General features: G+C 34.9%; 1 protein-coding gene across 1 annotated transcript in view; it reads left to right on the top strand.

Moving 5' to 3' along the window:
* The window catches only part of LOC149805560 (uncharacterized), a 32633-nt gene extending 18770 nt beyond the window's left edge, over nucleotides 1-13863 (top strand). Inside the window, exons 2-5 of the mRNA XM_089936420.1 lie at nucleotides 5494-5524; nucleotides 8586-8729; nucleotides 10329-10571; nucleotides 13623-13863. Coding sequence (XP_089792546.1) covers nucleotides 5494-5524; nucleotides 8586-8729; nucleotides 10329-10571; nucleotides 13623-13654 — 450 coding nt within the window. The 3' untranslated portion in view covers nucleotides 13655-13863. The remainder of the gene's footprint in view (nucleotides 1-5493; nucleotides 5525-8585; nucleotides 8730-10328; nucleotides 10572-13622) is intronic.
* Nucleotides 13864-14223: the final 360 nt, after the last annotated feature.

Raw genomic sequence — 14223 nt, 5'->3', positions numbered from 1 at the left:
GATCGTTTTAGTGGCTTTTAGTATTGAAATCTCATTTTGCAAGATAAATTAAAATCTTCGTGGCTGATTTCATTACTTGTCGTCCATACTGTTTAACTTGATATTGGCAGATGGTACTATGTCATCATGTTTTCATTATTTGTTGAATAACATTTTATCCTTAAAAGCTTCTGTAACAAATCCAGTAGTTATTACACCAAACCTCGCTAAAAGTTATTCGTGTAACACCTAGTCCGGCGGCTTTGTCCCTATCAACACTGAAACCGTTGCCATGCTATCCTCCTTTCCAATTGAAAACTTGATATGCTGTTTTGAGGCTTTTTCCAAACCGCTATAGTGTTTGATTCCTCTGGCCAAACCATTTTAAACATCGTTAAGTTTTCGGAATTTGAAATTAAAGCTTTATAGCAAATATACAGTTTTGATGTAAACGGTTTTATCAACTCTGTAGACGATAGCTATGCACAGGCTCTGCTGCTTTGGGTTCCACAGTCGTATTTGTGATTTGAACATTTTCCTTTTGGCTTGTAAAATAGAAATTTGACTATCAATATCTGAGACAAAGAACTTCGGAATTTAGCAGCTCTAATTTTAACAAAGACTTCACATATTTTCTTGATTTGTTTCTAGTATATTTGCAATAGGTATGAACAATTTCTGTTTGCACTCTTTCAGTTCTGTAGAAATGAAGTCATCGCTATTTTATATTTGATAAATCCCAATTATAAATTCCATCTGTGATTTCTCGGTCTCTTTGATCTTTAAATGAATACAGGTAGTATGATATAGAAAAGTCATGTGCAAAGATAGTCATGATGACTAAGACACACGAGTTCAAACATAAATTTAATATCCTATGAATCTTGATAATGACTTTGAAAAGGCAAAGTATCGGATGTTTCCTTATGTAATAACAATTAGAGATTCTAGATATTCAATGCAAATTTTCGACATAAATGAGGGCGCTGGCATGAATGAATTTAACTACCATTTGAAGAAGAAAAAAATCCTTACAATGCAAAACGATACTCTTTATTATCTAAAACCAGATGGAAATACTCTTGTATTATCTAAAACAGAATGGTAATGCTCTTGATTATCTAAAACCAGATGGAAATACTCTTTTTATTATCTAAAACCAGATGGCAATAATATTTATTATCTAAAACCAGATGACAATACTCTTGTTTATCTAAAACCAGATGGCAATAATATTTATTATCTAAAACCAGATGACAATACTCTTTATTATCTAAAACCGGATGGTAATGCTCTTGATTATCTAAAACCAGATGGAAATACTCTTTTTATTATCTAAAACCAGATCGGAATAATAATATTTATTATCTAAAACCAGATGACATTACTCTTTATTATCTAAAACCGGATGGTAATGCTCTTGATTATCTAAAACCAGACAGCATGACTCTTTATTATCTAAAGTCGGATGGCAATACTCTTTTTATGATCTTAAACCAGATGGAAATACTATTTTTATTGTCTTAAACCAGATGGAAATACTCTATTTATTATCTAAAACCAGATGGTAATGCTCTTGATTATCTAAAACCTGATGACAATACTCTTTCTATGATCTTAAACCAGACGGAAATACTCTTTTTTTATTTTAAACGAGATGGAAATACTCTTGTATTATCTAAAACCGGATGGTAATGCTCTTGATTATCTAAAACCAGATGGCAATATTGTTTATTATCTAAAACCAGATGACAATACTCTTTATTATCTAAAACCGGATGGTAATGCTCTTGATTATCTAAAACCAGATAGCAAGACTCTTTATTGTCTAAAGTCGGATGGCAATACTCTTTGTATGATTTTAAGCCAGATGGAAATACTCTTTTTATTATCTAAAACCGGATGGCAATTCTCTTGATTATCTAAAACCAGATGGCAATATTGTTTATTATCTAAAACCAGATAGAAAGACTCTTTAGTATATAAAATCAGGTGGCAATACTTTTATTATCTAAAACCAGATGGTAATACTCTTTATTATCTAAAACCAGATGACAATACTATTGATTATCTAAAACCAGATGGCAATACTCTTTATTATCTAAAACCAGATGATAATACTCTTTATATGATCTTAAACCAAATAGAAAGACTCTTTAGTATATAAAATCAGATGGCAATGCTTTTTATTATCTAAAACCAGATGGCAATACTCTTTATTATCTAAAACCATATGGCAAGATTCTTTATTATCTAAAACCAAATGGCAATAATGTTTATTATCTAAAACCATATGACAATACTCTTTATTATCTAAAACCAGGTGGAAAGACTCTTTATTATCTAAAATCAGATAGCAAAACAATTAAAATCTCTAGGAAAGCGATATAAAACAATGCTAGTATCCAGCACTATATTAGGCCAGAATGGAAAGGAGTTGTTATTTATAATAGCCTGAAAAAAATCGAAGGGAAGAATTGGCTTTATCCATTAAGGACATGCAACACACTGTTGGACGTGACAACAAACAAAAGTACCTGAGGAAATAGAAGTGCAACCAAAACAGTTTGCTGCAAAGATACGATAATATTAAACTCTAGCTGATGGATGCGCATAAGAAAATAAATTTCAGAACTTGATTTTAAATAAATAATCAAACAGAACTAGAGTAAAAAGATTATTCAGTACACAAGGGAAAGCAATTAATAGGTTCTGTAATTGTTTTAGAAGTTATCAAATCATCTAAATATTTGATATCTAAATGTATGATAACTCACTGAAGAGACGAATATGAGCAATAATAATAAACGACCCGAAACAGAAAACCTGCATTAAAAAATCTGTTGAAATAAATTAGCTGGATACCTAACATAGCTGGAAAGAACTTACGCGGAAAGTTGGAAATAGAGTCAATTAAAGGAGTTAGACAAAATTTTTACAGTGATGTGAAAGTTACAAAAAAAAAACTGGAAAGACTGGAATAATTGTTAATATAGTTACACCGATCCCAGTAACCATAGCAACAATTGTCTTGTCTGAAGAATATTTATTCACAGGTGATGTTTGTCTCTTCTCTTCTACCACTGTCGGCCTCAACATATTGCGCTATTTCTTCCTATCGATTCTCAAGCAAACGAACTTTTTTTCACAAAATAAAAAATGACTTGAAAAATTTGCTAATTATTTAAATGATTTCACGAATACGTTAAATTTACAGTTCTTCGCATTTATGGGAGTGTTAAAAACTGGGTTATGTAAGGGTTTCGGCATATTAATTATGTTTTATTAATGGATGGTGTATTCGCATTATTGAGCAAAGGTGCAGAGAAATTACTCAAGAATGTCATTTGAAAGTTGGAGTGGGTAAAAATGTATCAACTGATTTCGAACAAGAAACCACACCATCTCATGCAAGCATTAGTGTCAATATTAATGACGTTTCCTTTGTTTCATGGTGAATAACGTTTTTGTTAACTACACATAGGAATCATCCACACCTATGCTGACAATGTATCATTCGAACGTCTAAGTGTCTGGTCGTGCTCTGTGATTGGGCTTTGTATGTATGCTGATCCCCCTTGCGATGGACCTTGTCACACTAGGTAACGACAGGCACACTTGCGCTGGTAAGACGTGACAGTAGGACTATATCGATTATAATCCGTCTTCTCAGTACACTTTATTTCCACTTTGTGTTCTTTTTTTTCTTTCTTTTTTTTTGTAATGGTTATCATCATGGTCATTGCCAATCTTCTCATCATCGGTATTAGTAGTCGGGATGAACCAAAGTTTAAACCGATCACTGGATTTCTGTAAATCATTATTGTATCCCACAGAACTAGCTTTTTGAAAAACAAGGTCACATGGTGAAATAAATGCATTATAATTACTAATAGCATAACCCAATTTCAATTTTGATAATCTGTTGTATAGTATTTAGATTTTACCATAATCTGTTGTGTAGTATTCAAATTTTATCACATGTTGTGTAATGTTCAGTTTTTAGCATACTGAATTCATCTCTGTGAAAAAATGTGTAGCTCCATTACTTGTTTACTTTTTAAACCGTGTATAATACTACCGAAATATACTGTAATAAATGTTATTTTGTTCCTGTGACCTGATAGCAACAGATCTTCCAGTCTAGTTCCCACTCTCTGGTAATCCACAACTATCTTGTAGAAAGAAACAAGTACATTATGTTGGGTCATCTCCAGTCATGCTGTGGTGGAATTTAAACATACTTACATCTCAGATTAAACTGTTTCATATATATGCTTTGCTTTTTGCACCATCATCAGGTAAAAGTATTTTATATTAAGACATCAGTTTCTCATCTTCAGATAAACATGACATTTGTATACTGATTGGACAAAGCCTGGTCTGCTGAATAACTGTAGGAAATCCCAGAACGCGATGTTATCTTCCACGCTGCCATGTTTAGCTGATTCTGCCACAGTTTCCCACCACATTGTGATCTCTATATTTTCACAATGTCATCATGAACATATTTTAAAACATAGCTAAAATATGTAACGGCTTGAATATGAAAAATGGTGGTTCATTGGAGTAAAACGTATTTCGATTCGATTAGGGTTAGTTAGCCGAATTGTTGTGATAAGCTAACTCACAGTACCAGGGTAAGGCGCCGAACATATTATTTAGTTTAGAGAAATCAACAATCACGCGAATGTGGACAGTGTATCGAAACTAAATATATTTGCACAATTATAAATCGACATTGTTCAACAGTTATTGTGTCCACTGTCTTATGTCTTAACATAATGTAAATAATGGACTTAAGATTTTTTTAAAAACATAACAAGTAAAATATACGTTGCCTTTAGAACGGCTGGACTGGGACCATACATGTTTGTATTTTAGTTTCAATTGCTATTATATATCAGATTTTCAAAAAGTCCCCGAGTAATGCTTGTCGAATGATTTTCAGTTTTGATTTTTAATAGACTCGTTTTGAATGCTCAAGATAATATTGCTCATATACAAAAATGATTGATCCTCAATCCGCCCATCGATATACTGCTGTTTATAGAGGTAACTCTGGTGGGCTTTCGGCAATTGTTTTGCATGGCGATATGCTCCAACAGGAGAAATTTGGGTTATTAAACTCGTAATTACATGTCTTTGTTTTTTTAAAGTATGGGACTTGTATTTGGTACATATTCAAACACAAATTCGAGTTCTTACTGGGTTTATCAACAGACCTCATTTACAGTGTAATTGGATTATTATCCAAAAGTATCTCATATTAGTTTTTTCCTTTTCAATTAGGGATTGCTGTCAATCTGTGCAAGAATATGCTCCTGTATTATGGTTTATATTTATCATTTCAAGTTATGTTAGACTCTGTAAACATTGACACACACACACACACACACACACACACAGTTGCAAGATCATCCTTCTGTTCTTCATCTTCGCATTCACATTGTCAAACGCTGAATCAGGTCCTGTTCAAACACACGAGATTAATAAATTGTCTCTTTGTTCCAGGCTGATGGACTAACGGAGGAGCAGATTGCAGGTTAGTATTTAAATAGTCTCCAGCAGAAAAAAAGCTGCAGATTTCTCGCAGGCTAAATATGAAGGTAGCTGTCATCCAGAAAAGTTGCGCCGTATTAAGCTCTGTTTGGCTGATTGACCAAGATTACAAACTGACTAAGTAAATAACAGGTTGAGTTTGACGCTAGATTGATAACTGTCATCCAGAAAAGTTGCGCCGTATTAAGCTCTGTTTGGCTGATTGACCAAGATTACAAACTGACTAAGTAAATAACAGGTTGAGTTTGACGCTAGATTGATAACTTTTCAATCTTGTTTTGCCCTTTATCCCAGCCATTCAGTTTACAAACTCTGCCTTCAAGTTGTAATACAAATAAGTCAGGAACCAACTGTTTAATTTCGATTGAAATACAAAATACTCCACTTTCACGAGTCGATTACAAGCAACATTTTACCCAGTACAATTTGATGTATTTAAATACATTTTCCCAATAAATAGTAATTATTTAAGTGCGAAAAATGCGAATGTAATTTCAAGTATCATCCAGTAAATTCAACTGTTCGATGCGATCTTTATTGATCATTCCAAAATACACACACTGTATACCATTGGTAAGGATCATTTTAGTGAATAAATCTCCAATTTCTGAACCGTAGATTGTTACAAAATTGTTATTAAAAGAAAGACATTCGCTGAATGCATGGTTATATCTGTTGAGAAAATATTACTATAACTGCCTGAATGGATACTGAAATGAGAGGTATATAGGTCCTTCGTGTACAGTATCAAATTTGGATTCCTGGTAATGGCTAGTTAACCAAGATGCAAATGACAATCTCAGTGACTGATAAGAGTAAACATTACCAACTTTCAAAGACGTTGAATCGCTCGTGTTGCTGAGAAATTTATGGGATATTAAATCATAAATTCATTCATATTTTTCTCTGATTGCTGAAGGAAAATATCGAGGCATTCCGTAGAGAATGTCACACGAAGGAACGTTGTAAGATAAAAAGGAAACTACTGCGGACCAATGTATTACATATTTTTGGAGCGATGTTGGTTTGGATCAGTAGCCTGGGCTATACCCTCAAATAACGCAGTCTGACTTATTGTCAATATCGTTCAAATTTCAGCACATAAATAACAAGTGGACAATATATATAGATGACGTATAGGGTTGTTAGGCCGCCACTGTGATAGGTGTATTATTGTTGGGGTGGGGTGCTCTCAATATTCTATTTCAATTATTATCGAAGTCACACCCAGGTTAGAAGTTAAATTAGTGAAAGATAGATGTAAAGCTCCGAGCCCCCATTCAGCAATACCGACGGTTAAATGATTGAAAATACAAACATATGAAATTCAACGAATAACAATTTAATGACAATTCAATAATCAAATGATTAAAATTTCCCAAGTACTCTTTCTTCCGCTCTACCCTGTGATAGCCTTTTGCGTCATTTGATTAGTAGTGTGAGATAGGTTTCTACCTGTCCTTGTATTCTACTCATATGTGTATTCTTCTTTCCTATTCCTCCTATCTTCTCCTCTTCCCTACGACTTTCTCTAAATTACTTCAATTCTTTGACTTCTCTATACTCCTCCTCCTTCTCCACTTTGTCCTCCTCGACTCCTTTTCCTCCTCCTCCTCGACTCTCTCCACCGACTAGACTTGTCGACTCCAACTGCTCTGCTAGTCTCCTTCTGTCTCCCCTCTTAGAGACTCGTGACTCCACTGAACCGGTAGTTCTGTCCCCAAAAAACTTCCCGTGAAAACACAAGGACGGTACAATATTTTCCTTAGCCCTCTCATCTCACACTACACACAGCCCATCATCAGATAACGGCTATTAAATTCCTTCGGTCACGCATTCATTCACATGGAAATACTGATACGTTCTTGAATGGTAAAACAAAGTCGTATTTAAAGAACGGTATCAGTTACTTGTCATGCATACATCAATAAATTGCGTCACATCAGTACATATTCCGAATCCCTTTATACTAAACAATATCACATCAATCAGACGCATTTCTTTACATTACAGCTCATACAAAGTACAAAAACATTCAAATATTCATGCTCTGATACATCCATATTAACCAATCTTACACACTTCAACCGTTTTCCAAATTCACAATTCAAGCATGTGCAAATTCTAACATATCACATGAATAAATGAACTAGCTTACTTCGAAGTGACCTAATACCGAATTACAAAATTAATTCTGACCACATTCTAACAATCTGCATAGTTCTCTACATAATACTCAAGCTCATTTCTCAAATACGCATGTAAATTAAACACTACAAAGATAAGTCTACGTACTAAACGATCCTATTAATTAAGTATACATACTATGCATAATTACAATCACAATGCCGTAATATTCTTCAAAATCGAGCAAATAACTTACTGACCTTTACGACGCTTTGTCTTTCCTTAGAATCTCCTCTTTAAGGTTTACCGCCAAATTACGAGTGGCTTCCTCTGAGTAACCCCATGTTGCTCAGCAATCTTCCTAGGCAAGACTAAATTTTCGCTTGCTAGTTAGAAGTTATAATTCGGAACGAAGTTGTTATCACAATTCCCACTGGGTGTCGCTTTCACCCGATCCTATCAATCTTAGCGGACAATGTCCTTCTCGCTGTCTGTCCACGTCGGGACGGATTTAGAACACGCCCCGTTCCCGCGTGGGTTCCACTGATCTTAGGACAAAGTTGTAAATCATAGGTGGGAAGTCGCGCTATCTAACGCCTGTGTCGATTCAAAATGCCGGATCTTCTCTCTGGTCACGGTAACCTTGCGTAAGAGATTAACTCTAGCCTGCGGCAATGTTTAGACATCAAATCATGGCTTGTAATAATACCTTAGTTTATACATGACTTACGATATGGAGCTGAGAAAACTTGACTATATATATATATATATATATATATATATATATATATATATATATATATATATATATATATATATATATATATATATATATATATATATATATATATATATATATATATATATATATATCTTTGCTTTTTTACAAAATTCATACTGCATCTGATTTTGTACAGAACTGAAGGAAGCGTTCAGCCTTTTCGACAAGGACGGGGATGGAACCATATCTACGAAGGAGCTTGGCGCAGTGTTGAGGTCTCTGGGACAAACACCGACAGAAGCCCAGATCCAGGATATGATCAGTGAAGTGGACGCAGATGGTATGCCCAAACAGCTTTATAGGTGGCGTTCTCGCTTTTTCCACACGTCATTCCCTGTACACACTGTTGTTTTGGTGTTTTTTTCCCTGGTTAGATCTTAAAAGTTTTCAGTAAATTTCAGTAGACCACCAAGCTTCAACTTTGAAAAAAATTGGATATCTTTGACATTTTTGTTCAAAAAAGGGAAATGTAGGCTAAAAACCAAACAGAAAAAGATTTGCTAACCAAACTAAATCCAGGTAAAATGAAAAAATGTAGAAAAATTAATATAAGTTCACGAAAATGAAACCGTCATTTACACGAAACAACAAAAATTAAATGTTTTTCTTCTCAATTTTGCTAACAAATGTCTTAGTCTTAAGAGATAATTTTTAAAAAAAATCTGATTACTTTCTGCAATTGAATACAAATCATAATTAGCTGATCTACATTATTATACAAACCCTTCCAAATTTTATTTGGCCATTAGACTTGGCTTGATTGTGTTTAAAATGTTTTATTGAAAAATGTTTAAGTACAAGAAGGAACAAAATCTGTATAAAAAAATTGAAAATTGAAATGGTTGAATGGCAAATAATATATTTTACATATAAATACAAATATAACACTACTTGTATATATAAAGTCCAAACAGTTAGAAACAACGTTAAACAAATTGAAAAAGAAAGCCAGGCTCACCGTATATTCTAATCTAGACTTGGGACCAATCCTAGGTGTGTATCTAACTATTAAATATGGTCGGGTTTAGCTTAATTGCTGTGGATCCAACCAGTTTACAAGAAAGTGTGACTGGCAGAATGGCAGCACAAAACCAGTATTTATGTCTCCTTCCGTGTGTGTGTGTGTGTACCAATTACATAAAAGGGACAGCACATTTTGCCAGGCACTCTCGACTTTTCAGATGATAGCGCGAGATTGTCTTCGAAATGCAGGAAATCAATGTGCCTTAAAGAAACCATCAACCTCGAAGAGACGACCGCTTAAGAGTCACTTGTCGGCAGTGGCGTACTTAGGGTAAATGGTGCCCTGGGCGACGATGATGATCCAAAGGAGTTTTGGCGCCCCAAGACCTGTGACGCCTGAGGAACCTCCACCCACACCCTTAGTACGCTACTGCTTGCCAGAACCAAGGCCTGCCCAGATATAAACGAAGAGAGTAAATGCTACGCCAGTCGGGTCCCTTATGAGAACGAAGCGTTGGAGCATACTGACCTGATAAAGCTGGCTGGGTTGTTTTAGGAAACGGCTTGATACACTTAATCAACGGATCGTCCCAAATATAATTTATTCTTCATTCTAAGAGTCACGCTGGCTGAGTGGTTAAATACATTTAACTCGTGACCAGAAAAGTGCGGGTTTGAATTCCCATAATCATTTCAGCCCTGATAGGCTACAGAGTCGTGTCCTTGCGCAAGGCACTGTTCTCTATTTGCAGCCACTCGAAAAAACTTTTGATTGCCGTGACGTAAAACAGCAAACCCAATCCAAACAAAACCGAATTAATCAATATTCTAAGGGGTCTGGAGTACTTTTTTCATCAAGACACGATTTCGTTTTAAAAAGTCTTAATTCATTTTCAACGTATTTGTTCTTTTCTAGGAAACGGCACCATTGATTTTTCTGAATTCTTGTCTATGGTGGCAATGAAGATGAAAAATGCTGAAAGAGAGGAAGGAATTATGGGGGCCTTTAAATTATTTGACAAAGATGGAAACGGATATATAAGTGCATTGGAGTTGCGTCACGTCATGACTGCAGTGGGGGAGAAAATGACAGATGAAGAGATAGACAGGATGATAGGAGAGGCCGACGTAGATGGAGATGGTCAGGTTGACTATGAGGGTAATTTCCAATTCTTTACAAAGCTTGTTCAATCTTATTATTTACTTTATTATTAAATATTTGCTCACTGTGCCATGAGGCCATATTTAAACGAAAACCGCCAGCTTAATTTGCAAACACCAACCCCTCCAAAATAAATTTAAAAAAGTTGATTTTTGTATGCCATTTTCCAATAACCTCCTCGTAGCCTAACAATTATGAATGCATCTTTGAAAATATATACACTTTTTAATGACTCTGAAAATATATACACTTTTAAACAAAACATTTTTGCCGAGAATCGTCAAACAGAATTGGACCAAATAGAAAAATTTATGGCAAAGAGAAATAATTTCTTTTTGTTAAGTTGGTTTATCATTAAATTTGGCAGCCGCTGCTAAATATAGAAAAAATTAATAAACAGTGTCTTCTGTAAACCAATCAAAATAAAATAATCAATTCGACTGAATTCAATCATTATCGGGTCCTTGAATCTTTTTAAACACTGCCTATCTCTAAATAAATATGGCAGTCAATACCACATCATTAAATCAAGCTGATCCGGACGAGCGCGTGTACAAAAAATAAAACAAGCTACATCAATAATCAGACGGCATTTTAAATTAGAAGAAAAATTCTGTGTTAAAACGAAAAGCGAAATAACTTTGAGTGTTAGGTGGTGACTTTTGGATATCTGCTAGTATCTTTATATGAATGATTTCATTGTGGTTTTACGGCGCACCAGCAATCTAAGGCTATATAGTGCCATTACAAATCGAACATACTTCGACAATGCAATACATATTGTTGTGTCTGGCGTTGAAATAGATAGAGCAGCCCTTTGTAACTACTTCCACCTGCTGCTTCTTCCCTTCAGCTATTCCCACTTGAACAGGATGTACCCACGACTGCTTTGCTGAACGAGCTAAAATGCTTTCAGCCGGACATGAATGATTTCTATGCAAAAATGATCTACGAGTGTACGTCATTCTTGTAGCTTTTCACAAAGGCGCTTGTAACTGTCAAAAAGTATTCTGCAAGCTGGTTCACTTTGACGCTCTGTGTAAATCATTTGTACATGCCATAGTCAAGGACCAGAGTCGCCGTAACAAGTTGAAGAGTAAAAAAAATATCAGTTTTAAACACCTTTTTAAAAAAACAAAAAGCTTTCTACTAATCCAGATTATTTTTTGAACGGAAAGCATTCTCCTAACCCAGATTATTTCTGGGACCGCTTTTACATGATCTTCCGGACGACCAGCGAGTAATCTCAGGACAACTACGTTCACTTTTCATACTATGACCTTCAATACAAAAACTTTAAGGTATTTGTCATTATCCAAACGGACATCGACCCCCCTACCCCCAACCCCCCTCCAACAAAAGCATTTAAATAATAAGAAACCTAGACAGCTTTTGCGTGCTCTTCGTACGGCAGGTGAGTACTCTCAGGATCACTACATTCACGTTTTGATACAATGACCTTCTGAACGAATAGTTCAAGGTATTTGTCATTATGAAAAGGACACAAACAAAGTAAATCCCAGTTAAAATATTAAGAAACCTAGGCTCACGTAGGAATTGGAAAGGAATACAAAATTTGTACTACCGTTGAAAAATTACGTTTCTATTCTGAGCTGGGATCCATCTTCAAATCAAAGTCATCAGAGTGTTTAGTATTATCGGTAAAAGGACGGGAATCATCAAGGTTTTGTCAGTTCCTGTTAAAAATGACCTTGTGTTATGTGCCAAATATTGAATTTGACAAAGTTCAAAAGCAACGGCACTAAAACATGTATTGTAATCTATACTACAATTACTACCACTACTACTGCCATGATAAGACAGAAAATTCACTGTGTGCCATGGAGATAACATTGTAATGAATTCCACTATTTTTTTGTCTGTCTATTTTATTTATAAGGAGAAAAATTTAAATTCTTACCAACTTTTTACTCTGTTAATCCTAATGAAATAAAGTTGGTTAAATTCATTTCTTACAAAAATTACCCAGTATTAACAAGTCTATCCAAATATGTTGACAGAATTATGAAATAATTTATTTATTTTCCAGTAACATACAATCTGCATAACCGACTGAATGTGCACTTGTATATGTATGTATGTGCATGCAAAGAAAACATGTTTATGCTTACGCGTATGTATGGGTAGGTATATGTACATGTATATGTAATACGTTATAAAACTTGTTTTTCATAATGTACTGTTTACGTGATTTACTTCATCATGCATGCCCCATTTATTTTGTCATATATATGTTTGTACAATATAACGTTTGATAGCTACTCTTTACACACACTGGCACGTAAGAAAGCATTCTAATATGCTGCCAGCGTGTGGCCGGAGATTTCAATATAAAAAAAAGTTTCTGTTCTCTACTACCACTACTACTACTACTACTACAACTAAGTAGAAGTAGTAGTTGTTTCCTGCGGCTCAGTGAAATAGAGTAAGCCCAATGCATTCTCCTGCACGTCAAAAGAGACGAAAAATCGAGGGAACCTGCCTGTTTGCCGTGGGATGCGTACTGTGATGATGTTACAGTTTAGTGTGTTTTGGACTTGTAACTTAGCTTTAATAATTTATTAATCTTTCAGTCATATCGCTACGATGTCAGCAGTGTGATAGTTTATAGTGATGTCTAGCAATGAGGCATCATGCCGCAGACATGTAGCTTCATGTTCCACCCAGTCACATATATCCTGACACCAGGCCGACCAGTCCTTACACTAACTTGTCTGTGAAAGGTGTTGTGCTATTGTTTAATTGTTTTAATTTTTTCAGAGGTGGAGGGTGGGAAGCACGATAGCTCAGTTGGTAGGGCGACAAAGTAGTAATTCAAGCGTCGTGAGTTCGATATCTGCCCAGACCAACCTGTGGTGGTTGCCTCGGCGTGAAATAACCGTCATATCTCACAATCGAAAAGTTAATTTTTTTAAAATTTTGTGAGGGGTTTGGCTAGGGAGTGAACTTAACGATTTTGAACACTATTCAACAGGGAATTTACCATTCATTGTCCGGCTGATTGTTCCTTTTGTTATTCCATTTCAGAGTTTGTCAGAATGATGATGATGCCAAAATAGAATGGTTCATCCAAATCCAAAAGACACTTCCTGCACATAGAAATCTCGATCATTTTCTCCGAAAGCCCTTGCACGTTGTTTGCTGCATGTATTTATTAGTCGTTTTTCATTGGATTCTGCTAGATATTTTTTGTTTATGTGTCGAAATTTGAAAGATGTTTAATTAACTTGCCATGCATTCGTTTTGCTAAATAAAAAGCTTTGGTTCATGTTGTCACTTTAACTTATGTGAATGCAAACATAAAACAACGCAATACAATTATGTCATATCAGTCAGTTTCCATAATATAATCATTTCCCTGCCATATGCACATGACATGTCATGCAGGATTGCATAATATTATCGTTTATTGAGGTTTGTACTAGAAAGAAACAATTACACTAAGTAAAAGAAACAGTGGGAAACGAACCCGTGCTTTTCTATTGAAAAATATCACTACGCCAAAGTAGTTCCAAGATGGCAAGTTAAATCTATATGCAAAAGTTATTTTCCTAAAGATAAAGGAAACGAATTAATAAATTAATTATTGGACTCAATTTTAGTATATCAGCTTCTGTAAATTCAAACA

Source organism: Sinohyriopsis cumingii, chromosome 2 (genome assembly GCF_028554795.1).
Source record: "Sinohyriopsis cumingii isolate HCF-2022 chromosome 2, ASM2855479v2, whole genome shotgun sequence".
In the NCBI taxonomy this organism is placed as follows: Eukaryota; Metazoa; Mollusca; class Bivalvia; order Unionida; family Unionidae; genus Sinohyriopsis; species Sinohyriopsis cumingii.
This window is presented reverse-complemented; position numbering and strand designations above follow the sequence as displayed.